General features: G+C 42.9%; 2 protein-coding genes across 5 annotated transcripts in view; both read right to left on the reverse strand.

Annotated features, from left to right (window-relative positions):
* OMA1 (OMA1 zinc metallopeptidase) overlaps window positions 1-4,889 on the reverse strand; it is a 61,309-nt gene extending 56,420 nt beyond the window's left edge. For 2 of the 4 annotated variants that reach the window (XM_054573823.1, XM_054573849.1), the window contains exons 1-2: window positions 4,753-4,864; window positions 1,980-2,504 (exon numbers count right to left, since the gene is read on the reverse strand). In XM_054573823.1, coding sequence (XP_054429798.1) covers window positions 1,980-2,485 — 506 coding nt within the window. In that variant the 5' untranslated portion in view covers window positions 2,486-2,504; window positions 4,753-4,864. Of the gene's footprint in view, window positions 1-1,979; window positions 2,505-4,752 lie in introns of all 4 variants that reach the window. The other 2 variants (XM_054573832.1, XM_054573841.1) reach the window with 2 other exon arrangements.
* A 16,809-nt stretch (window positions 4,890-21,698) lies between these two features.
* Window positions 21,699-23,498, reverse strand: TACSTD2 (tumor associated calcium signal transducer 2). Its single transcript, XM_054572523.1, has one exon. It carries the CDS (start codon window positions 23,393-23,395, stop codon window positions 22,421-22,423), a length of 975 nt encoding a protein of 324 aa, XP_054428498.1. The 5' UTR covers window positions 23,396-23,498; the 3' UTR covers window positions 21,699-22,420.
* Window positions 23,499-24,529: the final 1,031 nt, after the last annotated feature.

Here is a 24,529-nt window from a genome sequence, read left to right on the forward strand (position 1 = left end):
GTGCTCCATTGTGTAAATGTCCCACAGCTTTTTTATTTGCTTATCTACTGATGGACACCTGGGCTGCTTCCAACTCTTGGCTATTGTAAATAATGCTGCAGTGGACAAAGGGATGCATATATTCTTTTGAATTAGTGTTTTGGGAAGAGAGCATGCTGATAGCTGTCGGAACGGAGGAGAATTTGGAGGAACGCAGGGATTGAGGGGAAAAAAACTCATAAACACAGTGAACAGTGTGGTTAATTGCAGAGGGTGGGGGTGCAGTGGAGGAAGAAAGAGGAGGGTATGGGGGGGTAAATGGTGATGGACAGAAACTTGACTTGGGGTAGTGAAAACAATACAGTGTACAGATGATGTGTTATAGAATTGTGCACCTGAAACCTGTATGATTTTGTTAACCAGTGTTGCTCCAATTAATTCAATAAAAAGGAGGAAAATGGCCCAAGAACTGGGCTAATTTGTGACAAAAATTCTTTCCTCCAGCAAACTCTGCTGAGGGTCTCCTGAACCCTTTTCCAACGAGGTCTTGACTTTCAGACTCTTCACTGTCCAATGTTAGCAAGAATCCCCCATCCTCTGTATCTGACCACCCTTGATAGCTTACTGGGATTCTTATCCTTCACCAACCCCCAGGTGATAGCTGATCCTCCTCCCCTGTCTTCAGAAAGAGTCCTGTTAGATCTGTTTAGGCAATCCCTCCTCACTACTGACGTTTCCTCTAATTCTCCACCCACCGACCCTTACCCTGCTCCTTGGCTATAAATTCTTGCTTGCCCATGCTGTATTCAGAACTGACTCTAGTTCTGTACTGAGGTCTCTCTTTTCTCCTACAACACTCCTGAATAAAAGTTGTTTTTACTGCTTTAACTATTGTCTAGCTCTGGTTTTCTTTGACAGTTGTTACTTAAATCGAGAGCTAATCTAGCGATATATTTTCTTCATGCCAATGCCAAATCATAAAAAACACAATAAATTACAGAGTATAAGCCCTCAATTTTGATAAAAATAAAATTGGGTTGGTATGGAAGCTAAGAAGAAGGCTAGATGGGACCTCACTGTAATCAAACGTAAGAAAGCTTTATGAGGCCATAATCCTTAACTTTACCTTTCTCCAATCTTCCATGAAGCAAAGTGAAACCGGATTAATTATACGGGGAGGGGTATAAACAAATGTAAAGTACTATTTGGTTGTAAAAATGTTAATTATTATAAAGGACTACCAAGAGCAAATAATAAAGACTTGTTGAGAATAGAAAAATAAGTAAATATTAATGGTTTAAGAGTTAACGTGGCTAGGAATAAGCCATTCTTTTTGTTGTATTTTTTTTAAAGATTAACTCCTTCATTTAATTATTTTAGATCTTTTCAAAGAATTTTCGGTTTTTTAAAAGAACTTTAAATTTTATTTTTCAATTACAGTTTAAATTCAGTATTATTTTGTATTAGTTTCAGGTGTAAAAGCCCATTTTTTTTTTTTATTGTATTTCTTCCCATTATCATTTAGCCCCCCTATATATAGCCCTTCCCCCTGACAATCACCACACTGTTGTCCATGAGGCCTTTTTCCTTTTTGCTCAATCCCTCCACCCACTAACCTCCCCACCCAGCCAAGAACCCATTCTTAAATAAGCAAAATTCTTCAGTTCCATAATCTGTGGCCTCAAATTCCATACACTAAAAAAGGAATGTTTGTAAAGTACTGCTCTCATACATGAGTTAGAGTCAACATTTCTGATTATTTTTGCAATCATATATATAAGGTCAATCTTTTAAAAGCTGTCTCTATAAGGGTAACTTTTTAAATATAATATACAGTAAATTATTTCAAGATCATTAAATCCTACATAACAAAACTGAGTAGAACTATTTAGAAACTTAATTTTGAGCTAAATACAGGAAGGAAATCAAATTTTCTTTCAAAGTGTAATTTCACAAATACCCTTTAATACAATAGTTTACTCTTTAGAAAAGCATTTTACCTGCCAACAATGATTGCAAGTAGTTTTTGCACTGGTTTAAGAATTAACAACAAAAGAGGAACAGGAGCAGCTTGAAAGCGTGGCGAAGTGTGGAAACTCCTGACGTCTCTTATGGGAAAAGAGTTTACAGGATGCAATACTGAAAGAGCAGGAACTCCTGCAACTTCTTCTATCAGTTTCTGTCTTGAAGAGGAGTCATTCCATGCAGTACATTTTCGGTTAATCATCCAAATGTCCTTACTTTTGATACTTGAAGCATATCCTGTTCTTTTGTTATTAAAAGTCCTATAGAAATGAAAGTTTCCAGGCAGAGAAGTCAATCTATCACACTGATCTACTCCCAGGTCCTGATACTTATTTACAATATAGTTAATTTGTACTGGGCGCAGATGACAGTCTGGCGAGGTTACAGCTAGTGCATTACATTTTCTCCAGTTGGTCAGTAAATTAAATCGGAAGAAAACACAGTTTCTAGTAGCATACTGCAATCCATAGACAAAATTCATCTTTCTTTTGCTTGATTATCTAGAAAACAAAAAATAAACTATAAATATCTGTGGAAAATACTTATTTACCAGACTGGAAACATAACACTTTCAAACTAGGAGCATCAGCTGTTCTTCCTTTAACACATCTCACTCTAAATTACCTTGGGGTTTCTTACTCTTATAGCAAGGCCTTTGGGCAATACAAATACTTTTTTCTTTTCTTCAACATGTACTTTAAAAACTTGAATTTTTCCTTCTTTTCATTTTTTTATTTTTAGTTGGGGGAAGTCTTTTTATTTTAATGCCAAATTAATTGGGGAATAAGAAGTGGATTATATAAAAACAGTAGTAAGATTTTATCAATTGGCAGCAAGGGGGCAGAGAATGAAAGAAGCACATAATGCTTATAACCCTAACTTGCAAGATGTATTTTTTAAAATGAAGTTATTCCTTCCAGATAGAACCCTGGCACCTCTGATCGGGGTCAACATGGAGTAAGTGGAACCAGACCTATTCTCCCCTCCCACCTAAAATAACTAAAGGAATATACACCGAACTATTCATGGAGGTTATTTTGGGTGGCAAGCTGGTGGTTTTAAGGGACTAAGTATTTCCACCTTATGTATTTCTGTGCTGTGTAAATTTCTACAGCACCTATTTTTACTTTTGTAAACCTCCAAACCAATAAAGGTAACTATTTTTATAATTTCCATTGGTTTTCACTGGCTTTAATAAACTCCTTCAATATTGCCGATAGGCCTGCCTCTATTTCACCAGGCATCTTCCTCATCCCTCCTTCACCCATTCCTGAGCTCCAGACCCACTGACTTAACTCTGCTCAGAAAAGCTTCCCTATTTATGACTAGGCACACCTAGCTCTGCTCCTGGGCCAAGCAAACTCCTGTTAATCTCTCACGACTTATGTGAAATTTTTAAAAAGCAGTCTACTGACACAGAAGTTATAACATTATATATAAGTAAAAAAATTATCATTTACATCACTGACAATCAAGTATCACTTAGAACAGAAATGGTGTCTGATAGTTCACAATCCTTGGTTTATCCTTAAGAATAAAGAATGGGAGAGAACTCTATACTTACACTTTCAAAGAACCCACCCCTAGACTACACAGAGCACAAGAAAAAAGTCAGAACTGACACACCCACTTAAAAGAACTGAAGGTCAACAAACATAGCTGGCAGACTTCTGGGATTACTCAATTAATGATGTGAGAAAATTAAACAATTTGGATTGTTAGCCTTTCAGAACATTTCAGATCCTTAATTAAGTACCATCTCAGAATGCCCAAGTACAGCACTCACTGGCACTCACAGCTGAAGCCTGGAAGACAGTTTTAACAACTCTGCTGAAAATTACTATTTCTCTAGTTTCTATGGAAACAGCTGTCAGATTGACAAAAATAGGGCATGTACTTTAAAATAATCATTCAAGCAAAGTACACACATGATGGAAAGCTTTAAAAAAATAAATTGGGCAGCAACACACTTGATTCTTAAGCTTCCAAATGTCAGAATGCACCCCTGCACCGTGGCTGAGAAGGACGGATCTGAACCCAAACACTTCCAGGGAGGGTTACGTGGCATTCCTCAGTCACTATAGTTCATCAGTCCCAGAATTCCAAATGAGGTCTTTCCATCGCCCTGGAATAAAACCCCACTGAGGACCGCATGGCACAAAAAAACTGTTGCTTCATTTTACATAGGCAACTAACATTATTTAAACAGTTTTTTAAAAAAACCAAGTTGCTGTTGTAGACAAGCTTATTTAGAACGATTTAGACCGGAAATTTTCTGGTTTTCATTGACAGACGTAGACAGGATAATAGTAGCGAGGAAGTAAAAGAGAGGACTTTTAAGATGCCTTCAGTGGCCTAGAAGCGGTTTTCCATGGAGGAAGGTGTCGGTGTAAGGTACACAATGCTGCGTTAATAAGAAACACCTCTTTTAAACAGGAGCCGCTAATGAGAAGGAAAGGCTGAGGGGCAAGGAAGGATGTCTTCCCGGAAAACACAGACACTTGCCAATTTGCAGCTCTATAGTGCCAGGGCAGCAGCCTGGAGACGTTGCATTTCCCACCAAAAGAGAATGATGGGTAAGAATGACGCTTTCTTCCCCATATGCCTCTTCTACTCACTCTACTTCTCCCGACTCCACACGCCCGGCTCTCCCAATTCCCTCAAGGGCGCCCCTTTGTTCCTCCCCGCCTCCAACTCAGTCCTCACCACCCCAACCCCGCCGGGTACCCACGGGCCCCCGCTCCTCACCCCGGCACCCCTCGAAATTCCCACCCCTGGGCCCGGCCGACTCAGAGAGGTAGAGCAAAAACATCCCCACCAGGACAGACCCCAGCAGCTGCGAAAGTGAAAGCGACACCACGGACTTGACCCTTGCGCAAGCGCACAACTTATCCTACAAGCCCCGCCTCCTCACTTCCTGCCCTCTGTTAGGGCCTGGGCACCTTTTGCTCCGCCCACTCCGTGCAGTCAACGCCCCAGCTAGGAGACGTTCTTCCTGCGGGTCCGAGGTCCCAGCAAGGACTGTGCCGCTCTATCGCCACCGTATGGCCAGAAGAGGGACGTAGCAGTGGGCTGCGCTGTTTGCCTGGAAACGGCTTCAGTTGGAACTAGACTTAGCTGAGCTGGGTGATAAAAAGAACGATCCAGGCAAGGTTGTGCCCGCTATAGTAGATTGTAAGGCAGTGCTAACAGAAAGGAAAAAGACTTGGCTTCCAAAAGACTAAGGTTTCTTGATTCTGAAGATGCACCGATAGTAGCTTCTGGAGTGTGAGAACTCTGCTTTCACATGAAGAGGCACATTTTGGGAAACGTGAAATATAACTTGAAGCATTTGAAAGTTTGTTGAAAATAGCAGGCTGAAAAACAGTGTGCATAGTATGCTTCATTCATTCAACCAAAAAATATTTATGGAACACCAGGTGTATTGGAGGTATCAGGGATGATAGAGCAGTAAACAAGACAAAGACCCAACTTTCCTGGAGCTTATGTCACAGTGAAGACAGACAGACGATAAACAAGTAAATAGGTAAATAAAGAAGATATAAGATAATGATATGATTCCACATTAGTTGTAGTTACATTCTATAAACAATGAAAAACGTCTTTTTTAATGTAATAATGTTTTGGGTTTTTTTAAGATTTTTATTTTATTTATCTTTAGAGAGAGGTAAGGAGAGAGGGAGACGTGAATGTGGTTGCCTCTCGCTCGCCCCCTACTGGCAACCCAGGCATGTGCCCTGAGTGGGAATCCAATCAGCTACCCTTTGATTCACAGACTCGTGCTCAATCCCCTGGACCACACCAGCCAGGGCTGAAAAAAACATCTTAAAGGATATAAACTCTATGAACAATTTTACGTGTCACTTTTAAAGGGTTTATAAGTAATTTTTTCTTTTGTTTATCTTTGTTTTACAATTTGCCTTTTACTTCAAAGGCAAACTATCCTGGCAGATTCCTGACCACTAGTTCCCTGAAAACTAAAGTGGCAGGTCCCTGAATCTTCATGATTTTACCTCCCACCCTCTGAAGGACATGTGTCTTACCAAATTTACCTGTGTACTAGACACCTCCTGCTAATCCCACCTGATTAGCATGATGACATCAATGTAACAGATGGGTGTGCTGTCCTGTAGGATGTCCAAGTAGTACAGATCTTTGTGGGCTGTGTTATGACAGATCACAGAGCTGACACAATGGCTGTGAGCAAAGCTGCTACATGGTTAGTTCTGGTCTGCAGTAGACTATTAAACATTCCCCTGATTTCTGAAGGGGCCAGGCTGGCAAATTAAATGGAGATATGACAGGATGACCACCATCCTTCAGGTTGTTAGTGGCAACATAAACCTTCACCATCATCACCCTCATTCCCTTGGATGAAATATTGGTTTTGATTGATTATCTTGAATTGGTAGGAAAGGGACAGTTTCAGAGGCTTTTACCTGGTGTCTCCCCCACCATGAGAGCTGAAGGCCAAAGACCTAATATGAAGACTGGGGTCTGGGAAAATGACCACTGGATGGGCCTATATTACTTGATCTCCATAAGCCGTGACTCTTACAGAGGGCCCATGATAATAGTTTGGATTTCTGTGCAACAAGATCCTTTCAGATCCTGTGCAATGTCTGTGTATTTCTCTTTCCCCACCATATAGTTAGCTGAGAAAATGATCACAGGTCATAGAATAATCATTACAGTAAATACTTGTTCCACTGTTACTGGGCCCTTCTTCCTAGGGATCCCGGCCACCTATTTTAAATCAATGGGCTGTCTGTGGTCTGGGTCTGAATTTGACTCAGGTCGAAGAACTGAGCAAAGAGCAGGACTTTTTATTGAGGCAACCACCTTCAGACTCCCTCTCCTGCATGCTTACATTCTTCTGGTTGTAGATGCTAAGCAGCACCCTACTGGCTACCCATCTGTCTTTCCCCTAGGGACACCTTGTACTATTAAATACCTTCACAACCCCCTGCAGATCACGCCCCCTAGGCTGCCCCTCTGACCTTGCCAGCTGTTATAGTAATGATGATAGCCTCCAGCCTCCAGAATCCTGGTAGTTATAGTCACCACCTGGCTTCTATTACTTCTATGACCTCTGGGTATTATCAAGCCAATCCTGTGACTGCTTCCCTTACTATCATCCCTGGCCTGCAGAGGATAACCGCCTCTGAACGTCTTAGTGATGCTGGTACTAGTCTCACCATTGCCTCTATACGTAATCTTTCCTTTTATCCTCCCATGGCATATAATCCTCCGTTCGGTCCCCTGGATCCACACAATAAATCATTTCAACAAGCCCACTCCCCGCCTTCTACAGTCACCCAAGGGCAATTTGGCTGCCTTCTTCCCTGGAGATTTCCCTTGGCTAAAGGCACCTGCCTCATCCAAAAAGATATGCCTTCTCCCAAGGGACAGCATGCATCCCATGACCAGTTAATCTGGACCAGCTCCAGAAATTGTCCATGGGTTGGCTGAGGAGCCCCCCTTCCACCAATGCCCAGTCCTCTTTCCTTTACTCCCGGGGTAGGTGTTGTCCTGGAGGACCACGCCCCCCCACCTTAACAACCCTCCAGCAAAGACTCACCTCTGAGGCTGTTTCTAGGCAACCCAACCTAGGGCAACTCCATTTTCCCCAAAAGTGGGAGCTGCTTTGATACAGAAAGATTCTCATGCGCACCACCTCCATGAAAAAGTTCTAGAGCCTGAATACTGAATTAAAGGAGAGATTAACTCTGAAGAATTATGAGGCATGACCTGTTTTTGAACCAGGTGTAGACAGGGGCTCAACAGACAAGGTGACTCTCTGCTGATCTCGATTCAGGCTGACAGCCAGGTGAGATGACCGCAGTATTTGATACAGGTCACATACTAGGCAGGCTGCAATGGGTGGGTGGTACTGTGACTAAAGTGGCCTTTCATTTTTTCTTTGAAAAGGTGCCAGGCATGACTGGTCCCAATGTTGGAAATGACCGGTTCTGAATCTGAAACCACCCCAACATAGAAAATTGCCACATCTTCATGTATGTATTCTGCATTTGCTTCATCCACATGTTTGACTTCCTTTACTTTCTTCTTCTGTCATCCCAGTCCTTCTTCCCATATAACATGAACAGACATGCCATTTAATTTTTTTTTTCTTGGAGAGAGTGGTCACACCAAGATCTATCATATTATTTTTATAAATCACCACCTGGGTTGTTATTGCACTAGCTTGCTGACTGGTTTCCCTGCCTCCACCTCGTTCCTTTTGTCTAAACAGCAGCCACCCAGATGCAATTCCTGGGTCAATTGTAGGCGACCAAGGTGATTCAGTATGTCTTGTCTAGCTCCAGGCTGGGCCCCATCCAGGCTGGGCCCCAGGGAAAGGCCCCAGCTTGAATGCAGTCTCACTCCCTCACCAGAGATGAGCTCTCCAAAGAGTCCAGTTGAGCACTTTTCTAAGATTCAGTGCATTTCTTCATTGCCCAGGTCAAATATTGATACCACAGAGAAGCAAAACAAAAAAAAAAGAGTAAACTGCCCTGGCCAGGTGGCTCAGTTGGTTGGAGTCGTCCCATACACCAAAAGGTTGCAGGTTGAATTCCCAGTCAGGGTACCTACCTAGGATGTAAATTCAATCTCTGATCAGGGCATGTGTGGGCGACAACCAATCAATGTTCCTCTCTCATACTGATGTTTCTCTGCACTTCTCTCTCTCTCTCTGCACTCCTCCCTCTCTCTCTAAAAATCAGTAAATATATCCTCAGGTGAAGATTAAAAAAGAGAGAGATAACTACCCTTAATCCCCCTACCCAAAGATAATCGCTGTTAACATTTTGGTACGTAATCCTCTTGAAGTGCAAGAGTAAAATTACTGCAAATACTGAAAACTTTAATAGGATGAAATAGTTCTTACTGTCACTTTAATGTACATTCCTTTAATTCCTAATGATGTAAACAATTTTTTATGCTTATATGTTGGACTTCTTCTTTAACAAATTGCCCGTTGATGCCCTTAACGATTTTTTTCTATAGAATATTTATTTTATTATATTGACCTGTAAAAGTGTTTTATATATTTAATAATTGCCTGTTTATAGAGCTTCATGTTTGTCTTTCAACTTTGTTAATTCATGTATACATGTATGCATAATTTTTAAAATTTTGATATAAACAAATCTATCCAACTTTTCATTGTGGTTTCTACCTTCGACATCATATTTACATTCAGTCTCAATCCCAAGATTATATATTTAGCAATTTTTCTTCTAGTAGTCAATGACTTTGTTGTTAAATTTTTAATCTACCAGGAAATTATTTCAGTGTAAGGTAGGACAGAAAAATATAACCTAAAATATTTTCAGAATGATTAGGCCAACAGAACTTTTACAAGACAGACATGCACGTGCCCTTCCCATGGTGGGGGGAGGTGGGGGGAGGTGGGGGGAGCACCGAGGTAACTGCTGTCCCAACAATGTATTGAATAACGCAAACTTTCCTAACTGACTCAAAGTGTCACCTTTGTTATATACTAAATTCTCATGAACACCCACATCTTTTTCTGGACTTTCTCTTTTATTCCTTTGTCTGTTCTGGCACTAGTACGTGATTCAAATTATTCTAACTTTATGGTATGGATTTTATTTTCAAATATTTTCTAGTTCTTCTTACACATTTGACCTTCAAGGAGAATTTTAGAACTATTTTTTAAGTCCTCCCTGCCAATAATGCATTTGGATTTTGATTTCTTTTTTTATTGCTGTTGTGTTTAAAACTTAGATTAATTCTGCTGAAATTAATATCTTTGCAATATTGAATCTATCAATCCAGGAAACTGACATGTGTCTCCATTTATTCAGGTCTTCTTTTATGTCTCTCCATAAAGTTTTACAGTTTTCTTATATGGTTCAAAGTGGTATATTTTTTAAATGAACTATAAACTTTGATTTCTTAGGATTATAGAACCTCAGGACTGGAAGGGACTTAAAAATCATCCCATCACTCAGACTGCCTCTCAAACAACAAAAAAAATGGTGTATTGGCCGAGGGATGTTTTTAACATGATGACATAATTTTATATGTATTTTTTTTGTGACTTCCAGTTTATCACTTAAATGACAGATCTTGGGGAAATTTCTGTATCAATGAATATATATCAACTAAATTTATTTTAATCACTAAGAGTGTTTTATGGATAGGATATTACATCATTCAATTTGCTATTCCTGTTTATGGACATTTTAGCTATTTCCATTGTTTTGCTGTTATAAATAACTTACAACCTTGAACTAAAATCAATGTCCTGCAAATTCAAGAGTACAAAACCGCTGCCTGCAATGTCCCCATCCAGCAAATTACCACCAGGTGGCAGAATGCCTGTTCAAATAAAGGTTTTTTTCTTTGGCTTCCCAGGGAGTCCTTCAGCTCTGCTCAACAAACATTTATTGAAAGTGCATTATATAGTAAACACTGGACACTTTTTTATTGTATGTTTTCCATTACCACGTATCCTCCTTACACCTTCTTCCACCTCCACCCACCACTCCCACCCCCAACACTGGATACTTTTAATACACTAATTTCAATTCAATAAACAAGTTCACTAATTCAAAAATACTTACAGAGTATACACCCTGTGCCAGGCACTGAGTAGGTCTGAGGGCACCAGGGAAAATTAACCACTACCATCTTCTGAATTACAATTCTCCCCACAAAAAACAAAGGTCATTAAAATGTAGCACCCATTTATTTCTAAGCCCCAGATAATTCTTCACCCATTAGACCAATAGCCAGGCAGCTGGTTCTCAAATAACCTGGACTGTTCTTAAATATGTTGTCTGATTTCCATGCTTATATTCCTAAGTTCTTGCACATGCTGTTCTTTCTGTGTGGAATGCTGTCAAATTTGGGGCTCCCTTGGAAGGATAGCCTGAGACAAGGATTCAAATACAAGTAATTCCTTTGGAAGGTGATCCCAGGAAGCACTGGTTAGGGAATAAACAAGGGAGACAAGGAAGGGAAGAAAGCCAATAAACGACGCATTAACAAACCAGTTACAAATAGGGGCAAATGGAGTGGAGTCCCTCTGATAAACATGGGGAGGCTGTGGAACCCACACCTCAGATTGTTCCCAGTTGAAGGATGCAATTGCTGGGCCATTTACACACCAACTCCTGCTAGTCATTGGTTGAGATTTGTCCTGGGGCTGATTAATTCTCTGGCATTACCAGCCTCCTGCATGTGCTCCTATGGGCTCAAAAAAGCCTCAAGCAAAGGGTTCCAGATGCTATCAGCTGCAAGCTGGACCAGCATGTGCAGAAATGTGGGCCAGGCACCAACATGTAGGGCAAAACAACACAGGGCAAAAACTCACCCACTCTGGCAGGTCTTACACGCATCTGAACCGAGCTTGGTAAGTTCCCCCACTTCTGGGCACCTGTGGCATTTGCATTTTTTTGTCTTACATCATTCCTAAGAGATTGTAGGTGATGACTCTGAAACCCAGGTTTGCCTGGCTCCAAATCCCAAGACTAACCCACTAATAAGCTCCCACACAAGTGAGCCCCTTGGCTTCTAGATGCATCACTCCCATCTCAACCTCTGTCTTCTCTGTGTTAACATCGTCTCTGTAGTGCTGCGTGTCCTCTCTTCTTCTCATAAAGTCACTAGTCATTGGATTTAATATACCACCCTAACTCCAGGAGTATCTCCTCTCAAGATCCTCAGCTTCCTAAAATCTACAAAGACTCCGTTCCCAGAGAGGTCACATTCTGAAGTTCTGCCTAAAGTGGAACTTTGACTGTGAGCGGACACAAGTCAACCATGGACTCAACAGACCAATCAAACCAATATTACATTTGGAAATTTGAAAACTTGAAGAAGATTCCTCTGTGTGGCCATCTTGCTCAAGAGGAGGAGAAAGGTGACCTAGAACATGAAGCCAAGCCAAGAGAAAAATAAAGCTATGAAGAGAGAAACAGAAACCTGACATTACTTGAAATCCTTGTCTCTAGCTGTGCCTGAAGCTAGCACTTCCCTTTCATTTTCCAGTTACACCAGTCAACAAATTTCTTTTGCTGAAACTAGTTTGAGTTGGGTTACTAACATCTACAACTTAAATAGCCCTTACTGATACACTCAAATAGTGCACATCTGCTTTACTCCTTGATCCATTTCACCTTCCTCTTCCTCTTATCCCTGACAAATTCCTGTGTATCTCTAGGTCTCAGTTCAAACATAACTTTTACAATCAGATCTTCCCAAAACTGATCCCTACTTCCACCCCAGATCACATCAGTTCTCTGTGCTACATGTTCTTATAGCTCTGTATTCCCTCATCATGACACTTATCCCACATTATCACAATGACCTATTTAATTTATTCTCTTATCTGACCACCTCCACTTAGGTAAAATGTGAGCTCTTTGAGGGCAGAAAAAAGTTCTGCTTAATTGCTATATTCTCTTTTCTAGCATAGTGATGGAACTTACTGGGGGCTAATTATTCACAGTTTGTAACTTTTCTCAAAAGTATAGTAAAATAGGGACTTCCAGTCAAGATAACAGCATGGGCAGACATGGCTTGCCTCTTCACATACCCACATCAGTGTTACACCTAAAATATAGAACAAATCAGAACAAGTTGAATGGAACTCTGATAACTAAGGAATTAAAGAAGCCACATCCATCCAGACTGAGCTGGTAAGCTGGTCCCATATCTGAGACTCCAACAACATGTCTAACATTGTTTAACCTATCCTGGAGATCCCCAGAGACTCTGCCTACCCAACTTATGGTCCAACCCAAGGGGCTTTTCCATATGAATGACTGGTCTTGGCTCATGCTTCACAACTTCCTAAATCCTCTCCAACAAGCAGTAGATGGCTTCAGGGAGCCCCAGGCCTGGCACTAGCAGCAGCCAGCCTAGATTCACAGACTGGCTTCACCTGGGAATCTCCAAGCCCAACATAAGTAGCAGCCATCTCAAATTGCTTTATAGCTTAGGCAGGGTGGCCCCAGGCAAAACACAGGTGGGGGCTGACATTGACCTGCACCACCCAAGAAACCCCAGGGCCAGCGCACCCAGTGGACAGCTACAGACCACATAGGAGTGCTACCACCCTGCCCCTGAACAGCTGATCCTCCACAGAGGGCAGAAGTTTGTGTTCAGTGATCACAGCCAGTCCTTGCAGTTGACTGGCCTCGGTAAATCCCTCCCATTTGATCTGCCAACAGCAACCAAGGATCAACTACAAGAGGAGGGTGTACTCAGCCCATACCTCAAGTACCCAGCATGGGTGAAAAGGGAAGCTGTGCCACTGGACCCTACAGAACACCTACTACATTAGGCCACACTACCAAGACACGGAGTCATAGCAGCTCTACCTAATACATAGAAACAAACACAGGGAGGCTGCCCAAATGAGCAGACAAAGAAACATGCCCCAAATGAAAGAACAGGTCAAAACTCCAGAAAAAGAACTAAACAAAATAGAGATAAGCAATCTATCAGATGCAGAGTTCAAAACACTGGTTATGAGGATGCTCCAGGAACTTAGTGAGGACATCCACAGAATAAAAAAGATCCAGTCAGAAATGAAAGATACACTAGTTAAAATAAACAACTATTTAAGGAAAACAGCAGTAAAGTGGATGAAGCCTGGAATCAAATCAATGATTTGGAACATAAGGAAGGAAAAAACAACCAATCAGAACAAGAAGAAGAAGAAAAAAAATGAGGATAGTGTAAACAGCCTCTGGGACAACTTCAAGAAGTCCAACATTTGCATCATAGGGGTGCCAGAAGGAGAATAGAAAGAGCAAGAAATTGGAAATCTATTTGAAAAAATAATGAAAGAAAACTTCCCCAGTTTGGTGAAGGAAATAGACATACAAGTCCAGGAAGTGCAGAGAGTCCCAAATAAGATGGATGCAAAGAGGCCCACTCCAAGACACATCATAATTAAAATGCCAAAGGTTAAAGATAAAGAGAGAATCTCAAAAGCAGCAAGAGAAAAGCAGTTAGTTACCTACAGAGGTGTTCTCATAAGACTGTCAGCTGATTTCTCAAAGGAAACTTTACAGACTAGAGGGGATTGGCTAGAAATATTCAGTCATGAAAAGCAGGAGACTTACAGCCAAGATTGCTCTACCCAGCAAAGATATAATTTTGAATTGAAGCACAGATAAAGAGCTTCCCAGACAAGGAAACACCAAAGGAGTTCATCGTCTCCAAATGTTTTTATATGAAATGTTAAAGGGACTTATTGAAGAAAAATAAGATGAAAACTATGAACAATATAGTGGAAAAAATACGTATCTATCAAATGAATCTAAAAAACAAATTAAGCAAACAAGAACAGAAACAGAATCATCGGTAGAGAGAACATTTTGATGGTTGCCAGATTGGAGAGGGATGGGAGAGAATGGGTGAACAGGTGAGGGGATTAAAAAGTACAGACAGGTAGTTATAGAATAGCCATAGGGATGTAAAGTACAGTATAGGAAATGGAGTAGCTAAAGAACGTATACCCATGACCCATGGACATGAACAATGGTGGGAAGATTACCTGAGGGAGTGGTGGTTGCTGGGTGGAGGGGAGCAAAGGGGGGAAATCAGGACAACTGTAATAGCATCATCAATAGAATGTAATTTTTTAAAAGTATAGTAAAATAAATTATGAACAAGTTTAAGTGTTTTTATGTGGCTACTCCCCAGAAATCATTTGAAGAGGATAATTGTACTCATGAAGGATGAAGATTATTGCTTTCAGAGTATTTAGCCATATGATTAGATTAAAAAAAGGGAGAACCCAATTTGATAGTTAAGCATTTTCTTAATATCTTAATGTATAAATAATATATCACCTTGACTGTCCCTTTAACTAACTTGTTTTTCTCCTGCTTTAAAGAAAATTATAGTTACAATCTGACTATGCCATCCTATTTTTTTAAATAAAAAAAGGAAAAAAAATTGTCTATGATTTCCCCATACTCTGGACTGGGGGGGTGAGATTCTGTCAGCAAGGAGAAAGGGGCCCCTTTCTTCATCTGCAGGTACCCACCAGCCCACTTGCAAAACCCTGCACTGCAGGGTTAAGTTCAACTAGATAGCATGCCTTTTTCTGCTTGTCTGCACAGAGGGGTACGCTTTCCTAATTTGCATAAAGGTCAAAATATTTAATAAGCTTTGAAAGGCCTTCCCTAGTCTGCACTGAGCCCACTTCTCCAGCCCCGTGCAACACCGCGCTTCTCCTTGCTATCTACATTCCAGCCATGCTGGTCTCCTCTCAGATCCCCAGATAAGCCATACTCCCTCTGCTTCAGGACTTTTGTACATGCTGTTTTCTCTTACCAAAATGCTTCTTCTTGTGCATACATAAAATCTACTCATACCTTGAATCTCAGATCAAGCATCAATTCCTTAAGGATGTGATTTCCCCTAAGACTAGGTCAGAACTCCCAGATATGCTTTTTCTTTAGAATAATTACCTCAATTTTTAATTGTGTCCTTACATATGTGATTACTTACTTAATGTCTGTCTTTGCCCCTGGCCTTTCAGCTCCTGAAAGGCAAGGACTCTACCCATCAGATTGTTGGTCGTAAACAACAAAAACTGATTTGGAATAAACTTAAGCATAAAAAGAATGTATTGGAAGGTTTGGGGTAAGTTCACAGAATCAATGGGAAGGCAGGAGAAACAGATTGAGAAAATGGTTGGAAATTAAAGTTAGCTGGGCAGTAGGTACACGGCCAAGCTCCAGCTATGGAACAGTCAAATGAAAATGTTCTCACTGGGGCTGCTGCCACTGGACACTTAACAGCTATACCGTTGGCAAAGCTGATGCTGCTGTTGCTAATTTATCAAGTGACCAGATGTATGACTTCATATCCTCTAGATCATTGTCCCAGGAAGGGCAGTTCAAGTGGCTGAACCAGATCACATGCCCATATCCCACCAGCTAGGAGCAGGACCATGTTGCCTCTCACCAAGACTCACATAATGGGGTATTTTCCTCATGGAGGAGGTTGTTGGAATGCCAGTAATCAAGGAAAAAAAATATATGAACACCAGAGAAACTATGTCTATTTAATCCATCACATATTCCTCAAATTAATAGAATATCTGGCATAAAATAAGACCAAAAAAATCGACAGATCGAATAATCAGCTCTCAGTATCCTTAATGACATGGGTTGTCCAACTTGTAACTGGTTCAGGGTAGCCACCCACAGTCACTCAGGATATCTGTATTCTATCTATACCCAGCACTGGCCAAGCTTCTATCAGTCCCATTGAAGAGAGAGCAAAAGACAAAATGACTAGGGACTAGAGTGGGTAGATATTATGAAATCCAGTTTATGATGTAAATGTGAGGATAAGGGAGGTGAACTACCATTTCACACAGCTAAAAAGTGAGAACCAAAACAGCAAGCTTCATCTACTGGCCCTGTTGAGTTGATACCTCCTGTATCACACTGTGTTTAACAGCATATAATAATGTGCTTCCCATCAAAATATTTGGGTGGCCAAAACATTTCCTCCAACAGTACCAGCTGTCGGCAGAAATGACAGTAGTAGAACTACTAATTAGACTGAGCTACACCCAATGCGGGGAGCATAAGAGCATAAGAACAGAAGGCTTTAAAGAGCTAAACAATCTAGTCAAGTGATTCCTGTCCCTGTTCTTCCAAAGGGACAGGAGGTGAAGCATTGGTAAACCGAGCTCTCTACTGTTAAACCACTGATCGATGTGTTCAGATTGTGACTCTGGGTCACCTTTGTTTCCCTTCTCACCCCTCTTGGTTTGGCCTCCTTATACAGCATGGACCCAAGCATCGCCACTGAAATTGAGGATATATGGTCTGCTGAGGTGCCACTGGATGCAGCTCTCCTGTTTTCAGTGTAATTTCCTACTCGCCCCCCACCCTCACAATAATTCCTTCATCAATTTGTCATAAAAAGCAATAATGGAATCTCCAATGGGATTTAGTAATGACAGAGAATGGTTCCAGGAGGGACATTACAACTGGAAGATGTCCACCTGGAATCACTCTTGATTGTAAAAGAAATCCATTAACTTCCCAAATGGTCCTTTGAGGGATTCCATCTGGGTCCCAGAGAATAAGCCTCCCAACTGGCAGCATCACTGTTTGGCATGGAACCTGGCGCTTTGCCCTGCTGTGTAGGTGGAGTGTAGTTGTAAAACCTCAGACTCCAAGGGCAGTCCTGGATTAGAATCCTAGTCGTACCCCTGACAACCTATGTGATTTCTGGTGAGTCATTTATTTATGCTTTGGTTTCCTCATCAGTAAAACAGGAATAGCAGAACATGCTTGTTCATGTTCACGGGATTGTTGTGAAATGAATGAGGTAATCAGGATAAAGCTTGTAGGACAGTGTTTGGCACATCCTATGTACTTAACATAGAAATTTTCAACCTTTCTCATCTCACAGCACACAGACTAACTACTAAGATTCTGCAGCACCAAAAAATAAATTTTTTGACGATCTGAAAAGATATATAGGTATAATTTTGATTCATTCACACTGGACCGCTATTGTACTGGCTGTTGTCACTCTTTTATTTGACAATCTAAGGGAAAGAGGTAAGTGTGTCTGACTCAATAGTCAGTTATTGCACGTTTTAAAAATCCTTGCAGCTCCCTGGTTGAAAATCAATGGCTTAATAGATGGCAGCCATTGGTATCAGTTCAATTTAACACACTTTGCCAAGAGCTTTTTAGTAACCAGACACCCTGCTCAACCCTAAGTGGGATACAGGAATAACTCTCCCAAGGCTTTTTTCAAAAAGGACAGGGGGCCATGGGAGAAAGAGCTCTTTTGTAACTAAATATAAAACTGTACGCTAGCATGCAGTTCTACAGAGGCAGGGGTAGTAAATAGGTTAAAAATATGGATTGGGGGGCCATTCTCTGTGTGGTAGACACCATAATGCCCTCCCCAACAAAGATGCCCACATGCTAATCCTCAGAATTGATGACTATGTTACTTTATAAGGTAAAAGGGATTCTGCAGATATGATTAAGGTTAGAGGCCTTGAGAGAGGATAATGACTCAACCTAATCACAGGAGTGCTCACAGCTGAGGAAACTTTCCCGGCTGGGGCCAGAAAGAGATGGCACAATGGAATAACAGAGAGATACAATAGGATTCAACTTGCCACAGCTGGCTTCCAAGGTGAAAGAAAGGAGCTGTGCGCTGAGGAATGTGGGCCACCTCTACAAACTGGGGAAAGCCCTGGATTACAGCCAGTAAGAAAGTGGAGATCTTGGATCTACAACTAAAAACGAACTGAATTCTGCCAACGACCTGAATGAACAGGAAATAAAATCTCTCCCAGTACTCCCAGAAAGGAATGCAGCCCTGCAGACATCTTGACTTAGCCCAATGAGACTTGTGTGGGACTTCTGACCTAGAGAACTGAAAGATAATGTGTTACTATAAAATTAGTAAAAGCTAATATACTCTGGCTTGCAAATTTACAAATTTTAAGCAGCAGTATGCACATTGCTTAAGAACATGGATTTGGGGGCCAATTTGCTTGGGTTCTATTCCCAAATGTGTTACTTATTAGATGCGTGATCATGGGCATGTGATTTAACTTTCTGTTTCTTAATTTGTTTATCTGTTACAGGAATGCTGATATAGCCATTCATACTACTTAGGGTGAAAGATGATGCTAAAATAAGACTATTACAGAGATGCAATAATAATGTAATTTGAAAACAAAGACACTTCTTTCTCAGATCACAGTTAAAGGTAAGTTCCCCACTTGGCACTGGCAAGCTGGGCCGTGGCTCCGCCTTCGTAAATGGTGGCTTCCAAGGTTGTTCTAGTCCCCCTAACAGAAGTCTAGGGAAAGAGGTGTCTCCTAAAGAAAGTGATGTAGAAGGCGCTATTCACATTGCATTGAAGAATTCAACCACTGGTAGTTATTTTTCCCCCAGGTTCTTGGGGGCCTTCCTGTCATTCTAACATGAGTGATCACTTAAGAAATGTATATCCAATCTTTTCATATCCTGTATCTAACCTTTAAAAATCAAGCATATTAGCTAAGCCTCTACCTATTTCACAAATAACAGGAGTATAAAAGGCCAGGTAACTTCAAAGCCCATACACTTACATTTAACCAAAGTACATCTCCCATTTAAGTTATAATTAAAAAGCTAAAGAACACACACCACAACTTAAGAACAGAAAGTGATCAGGGAAAAAGTTAAACAGGAGTATAACAAGGGAGACAAGTGTAACAAACATTAGACAAGACAGACGTCAGGGTACTGGAGCTCTAGGGTAGCTCTACCTCTATCTGGCTGATGAGTAAGTCCACTCTCCTCCCTGGGCCTCAGTTTCTTAATCTGTAGGGTGGAGCCATGGATTAAAATGACTCCCCTTCCAGTTCTGATGTTCTGTGATTCTATTTGTAAAATAGTGAAGTCCTAAATACATAACCAGGAAGAAATGGTGCAATTTTAAAACTTGCCCCAATTAAAAAAAAAATAACCAGAGTGGAGAAAACCCCAGTGACTGAAACAAGGAAATCAGTTGAGCCTTGCAGCTCAAAAGACAAGCTGTAACCTGCTGATCAGTCACACCTGTCCTCACATTCCTTCTGAGGACAGCCCCACCCTTGAGCACAAAGCAGTGAATGGCAGTTTTGAGGGGAAATCCTGGAGGTGGAGGCTAAGCCTATGGCAACAGCCATTTCTGGAGGGTCCTGTCCCGGGTAGCAGCCAGTTAACTTTCCAAACAGAAGTATGAGGGGCTCTTCCTTGGAAGAAGGGAATAAGAGAGGTGTCTGAACCTGTGTGGTGCGTGAGATAGCAACCTGGGCTGGGAAACCAGGCAAAGTTTCTAAACCATGGAGGATACGTGATCATGAATTAATTACTCAACCTCTTTGGACCTCAGTTTTCTCACACATGAAATGAATATAATCTATAGGAGAGAAGACGACTTAAGATACAGTGAACTCTAAGTACTCAGATTGTTCCAGGCTCTCTTATCAATGACTCAATCTTTGCAATAGTGAGAGATTTGCAGTGTCATTCAACAAAGGATGCAACTGAGGAGAGCTAAGTGACTGACTTGCCCAGCGGAACAGAATTTGAACTCAAGTGTGTAAACACTTGGGTTATTTCCAGTAAACCAATGTCTCAAAGACGAAAGTGCTCTGCAAACTATCAAATGCAATAAAGTGCAAGGATGTATAGTCCCACATTAATGCAGAAATTTAGAAATTATCCATAAGTGACATTCTGATGAAGGAATGGGCTTTTTTTTTTTTCTTTTCAGGGCTTTTTCCTTTGTTCAGCCCCCCACTCGATCCTTAATCTGTTTATTTGCAGTGAAGACATACTATTTTGAAGTGACTCTTGAAACAATGGCAGCCTGATATAGTGAAAGGATTACTGGACTAGGAATCAAAAGGCTTTCTAGTTCCAGCTGTGCCAGTGAAACATCCATCTCGATAAGTCACTCACCCTTTCCTCTGTAAAATAAGGGGTTAGGTTAGAGGTGGTTGCCGAGGTCCCGTTAGCTATGGCACTTAAATGACTCAGAAGCAGAAAGCAGAGTGGAGCCTCATTGTCACTGTTACAGCTCCCATTCTAACTTAGGGTACTTTGGCCATCCTTCCTACCATGGGGAAGCCGACCCACCTCCACCCTCACCCCATTAAGCCCCATTAGAGCCTGAGAGATACTTTGGAGCCTGCAAGCAGGAGTGGTTAGTTTTAGAGATATCTGGCAATAAAGTATCCACTCTACCACAGCACATAAGCCAGAGCCCCAAGCTGTGAAGGTGGGTTAGAGCCCCCACCACCTTGCCCCCCCCCCAACTCTTAATTGATGTTTCAGCCCTGAGGGGTTGGCAAAGACCATAGACACAGCAGGGTTGGGAATAGAAAAAAAGTAAGGCTGATTCCAGAGCAACAAACTGAAGGCCTGAATCCAGCTATTTGCTTTTGGATATACCAACCACTCCTTGTTATATGCCCATTGTTGCAGTAATTTCCAAGGAATTGCAGGAACTTGTTTGCCTGTAGGCTACCCCACAGGCATCTTCTAGCACACTGAACTTCACAAAAATGAATGTGAATGACTGAAAACAAGGAGGTAAGTGTAAAGGAGACAAGTTGCTAGTTTTTACAGCTAATAGGAAGTAAACATTTTTAAAAGCATATTACTAGTAAAAATCTTAGGAAAACAACCTTAGCGCACACACAGAGAGCCACAGCATAGGGTTCTCTACAGACCGGCTGTATCAGTGGAGGAAAGCCATTTAACCTCTCTCAGAGCCACAGAATTTGGGTTAAGTAAATTGCCAAGAGCTAAATGGGAATAGTACCACTTACTTCCAAGTAGGGCAAAGACTGAAGAGAGATACAACTCCTGAAACAAACAGGTTTCCTTCTCCACTTAGTTCTTGTTCAGACATAAACTAGGGCTGGTCCCTTTTCTCAGCAATAGCATCTCGTTCTAGCCTCCTCCCTCAAACCCAGCCTCCTGTAGTTTGAGGGAGGTTTCCAAATAATCTTATATGGAAAAACCAGTCATTGGACCAGTCTGTTAGTGTTAAAATGCTCACTCCTGAAAAAAAAAAAATGTTAGAATTTAAAATTAGAAATCCGAGTCTTAGGAAATTAGAGACCAAACTGATATAAATCTGGAGCAAGTTTTCACCAACTCCATCTTTTATGCCTTTCCCATATTTTATTAAATTCGTGTTTTTAAAAAAAATCACAGCAGCATTATCAAAGATAACGTTATGTACAAACATTTTACAAAAGAAACATTACTAATATCAGCTGTTACAAGGGCAAGATGAAGCTGGACGCTGAATTTCCAGGTGGAGTCCTCCCTCAATCTAAAATGTGCTGAGGCAACTGTAACAGATTTCTTTCCAGGTGACAAGTACATGTGGCCGGTAATGCAAACGATGGTGAATGCGGATACTGCACAGACCCAATTAGCAGCTCCCCATCAAGAAGGCCACGGGCCAAGTGGAGCTAATCAAATAACTTAAACCCAAGACAGTGAACGCGCCGTTTCCCATCAAAACGCATTTAAGCTTTCAACATTAATGGTGTCACTTGTAAAGATACTGGGTTGTCATGTTGACACTTGATTCTCATACATGACCCTATGCAAGTCTTTCCTTAACTCTTCCAGACAGGTTTCTCGTTGGACCGAAGGGGAAGGAATTTTACAAATGCCTCCTTCAGGACAAAAGTCCCAAAGAGAGGTGACTCTGAGACCACGACTGGTTAAACTTGGTGGGTGCGGTACGGAGAGACAAGGAATTTAGGAAGAGAAATGTCTGCTTTGGGCTCACAGAATCAAGAATCGTGACTCACTTTGGTCTGGGAAACCTGCGAGAATCGCGCACCCCACCCCGCCCCCTGCCCCGCCCGTACCTACAAGCTCGGTTCCCTTCTCAACTCCCCCATTTCCTTGATCTCCACCTTCCTGTACTTCCCGGATCTCCTCCAGTTGGTAATCACCAGGACGGCCACGCCGGCGGCGAGGGCCAGCACGACCACCACAATGACGGCGATGAGGCCGCTTGTGAGGCGCTTCATAGAGAACTGCGGCGGCTTCTCGTCCAGGTAGTAGATGAGCGGCCGCTCCATCAGCAGGGGCTGGCCGCTCACGCTCACGTCCAGGCCGCCGCGGCCGGGGAACAGCGACTCGCCCTTGACGTCCCTCTCGAAGTAGTAGGCGGCGTCCGCGATGTCCACGTCGCCGGGGGCCTTCTGCGACGCGTTCTGCCGCAGCTCGATCTGGATGATGGGCGGCTCGTAGTGCACCGCCGCCACAAACCTGGGGGGCAGCAGGTAACGCTCGCGGAAGAGCCGCCGCAGCTCGGCGTCCAGGTCGGAGGGGTTGAAGGCGCGGTCGGCCGGGTGGTGGCGCATGTCGATGAGGATGTGGTGGGTGCGCACCAGCTCGTCGCAACGCAGGCTCTGGTCGCCCTTGTCCGTGCGGCGCACGCCCACGGAGTTCACGCACCAGCACACCGACGTCTGGTTGCACTGGCGGGCCTTGAAGCGGCCCTCAAGGTCGCAGTCGGGGTCGTACAGGCCGTCGTTGTCCACGATCGCGTGCTCGCTGGGGCGTACCAGCATGCGGCCGCTTTTGCGGGCGCTCATGCGCGCCTTGAGCAGCAGGCATTTGGAGGTCAGCGAGGAACAGTTGACCTCGACGTTAGTCCCGAACGCGCGGCAGTGGCAGCGGCCGTCCCGGCCTTCCCGGCTACATATGGTCATCTTATTTGTGGGGCACGTACAGTTGTCCCGTGCGGCTGCCTGGCCGATCACCGCTGCCAGGAGTAGCAGCAACAGCAGCGGCAGCGGTGGCGACCGCAGCGCGAGGCCCGGGCCCCGAGCCATGGTGGGGCCGAGGTGCGCGGATGGGACGCGGGCGGACGTTGGCTCTGGACTCAGCTGGACTCACCGGCTCCGCGGGCAGGGGCAGTCTCAGGACGTCTGCTGCCGGTCGTTCCCTCCCGCTCTTATACTCCGCCGGACCTGCCCGGCTGGTTCCGCCGCCAACTCTCTGGTATTTGGGTGACACATCCTGCACGCCCCTCCTACCCCCAACCCCCGTCCCACAGAAGGCACAGCCCGCCCTGCGCCTCCCGCGATAGGAGGGAAGAGCAGAGGCTGCCCCCGCCTCCTCTGGACCGAAAGCCCCAGAGAGGAAAACCGATACTCACCCGCGTGCAGGCCATGACCCGCCCCCGGCCTGTCCGGCCCCACCTGGAAAGGGGCCCGCCCTTGACGCGGCTTCTAGCAGAGCACCTTGGGCGTCCTGACCGCTCTCCTAGGCTGGAATTTGCAGGAATTTCATTGAAAAGTATCGCGGGACTGTACTGCTTGTATCCCGCCCTCCTTTTCTCTCTTCGTTTCCCAACTTCTATTCCTGTTTTAAATTCTTTCACCCCCTCGCTTCGTTTCCCAGTTCTCTCATCGCACACATTTATATAGTTTACAGTTCACAAACATTATCTCATCCTCGCCTCAGTCCTGACAGGTATGGACCATCTATCAGACGTATTTAATAGGTCATGAAATTTCGGCTTGGAGACTTAAAGTGGCCCAGCCATCAATTTCCTCAGATTCCTGGAAGGGGTCTTCGGTTCTCGGCCTGTCTGTTAGGAGGCCTTAAATGTTCATGGAAACAGAGGGTGCAGATTTGAAGAAAGCTTGGGCAACAGTTCTGTTCCTCACCAGATCATGGGTAAAACCCAGGAGTTCTGGTGCTCAATGTATAAGAAGTTCTGTTAACCACTTCCCCCTCCTACCTACACAAACCATATTTATGCATGTACTCAGTACAGGGAGACAAAAAGGAACAAATTCTTAAAAAGAACCAGCAAAACTATAAGGAGTTCTTTGTATAATTTGATTCTAAAAGAGCAAAACATTGCTTTTCTTTTCCTGTGTTCCAAGTAGCTGCACAACTGCCAATAATGAAAGAATGGAGCTTGTGGGAAATTGCTTGTCTGCCACTGTGTGGCTAAC

This window comes from Pteronotus mesoamericanus, unplaced genomic scaffold, assembly GCF_021234165.1.
Source record: "Pteronotus mesoamericanus isolate MK-2021 breed Mesoamerican mustached bat unplaced genomic scaffold, CSHL_Meso_final contig_105, whole genome shotgun sequence".
In the NCBI taxonomy this organism is placed as follows: Eukaryota; Metazoa; Chordata; class Mammalia; order Chiroptera; family Mormoopidae; genus Pteronotus; species Pteronotus mesoamericanus.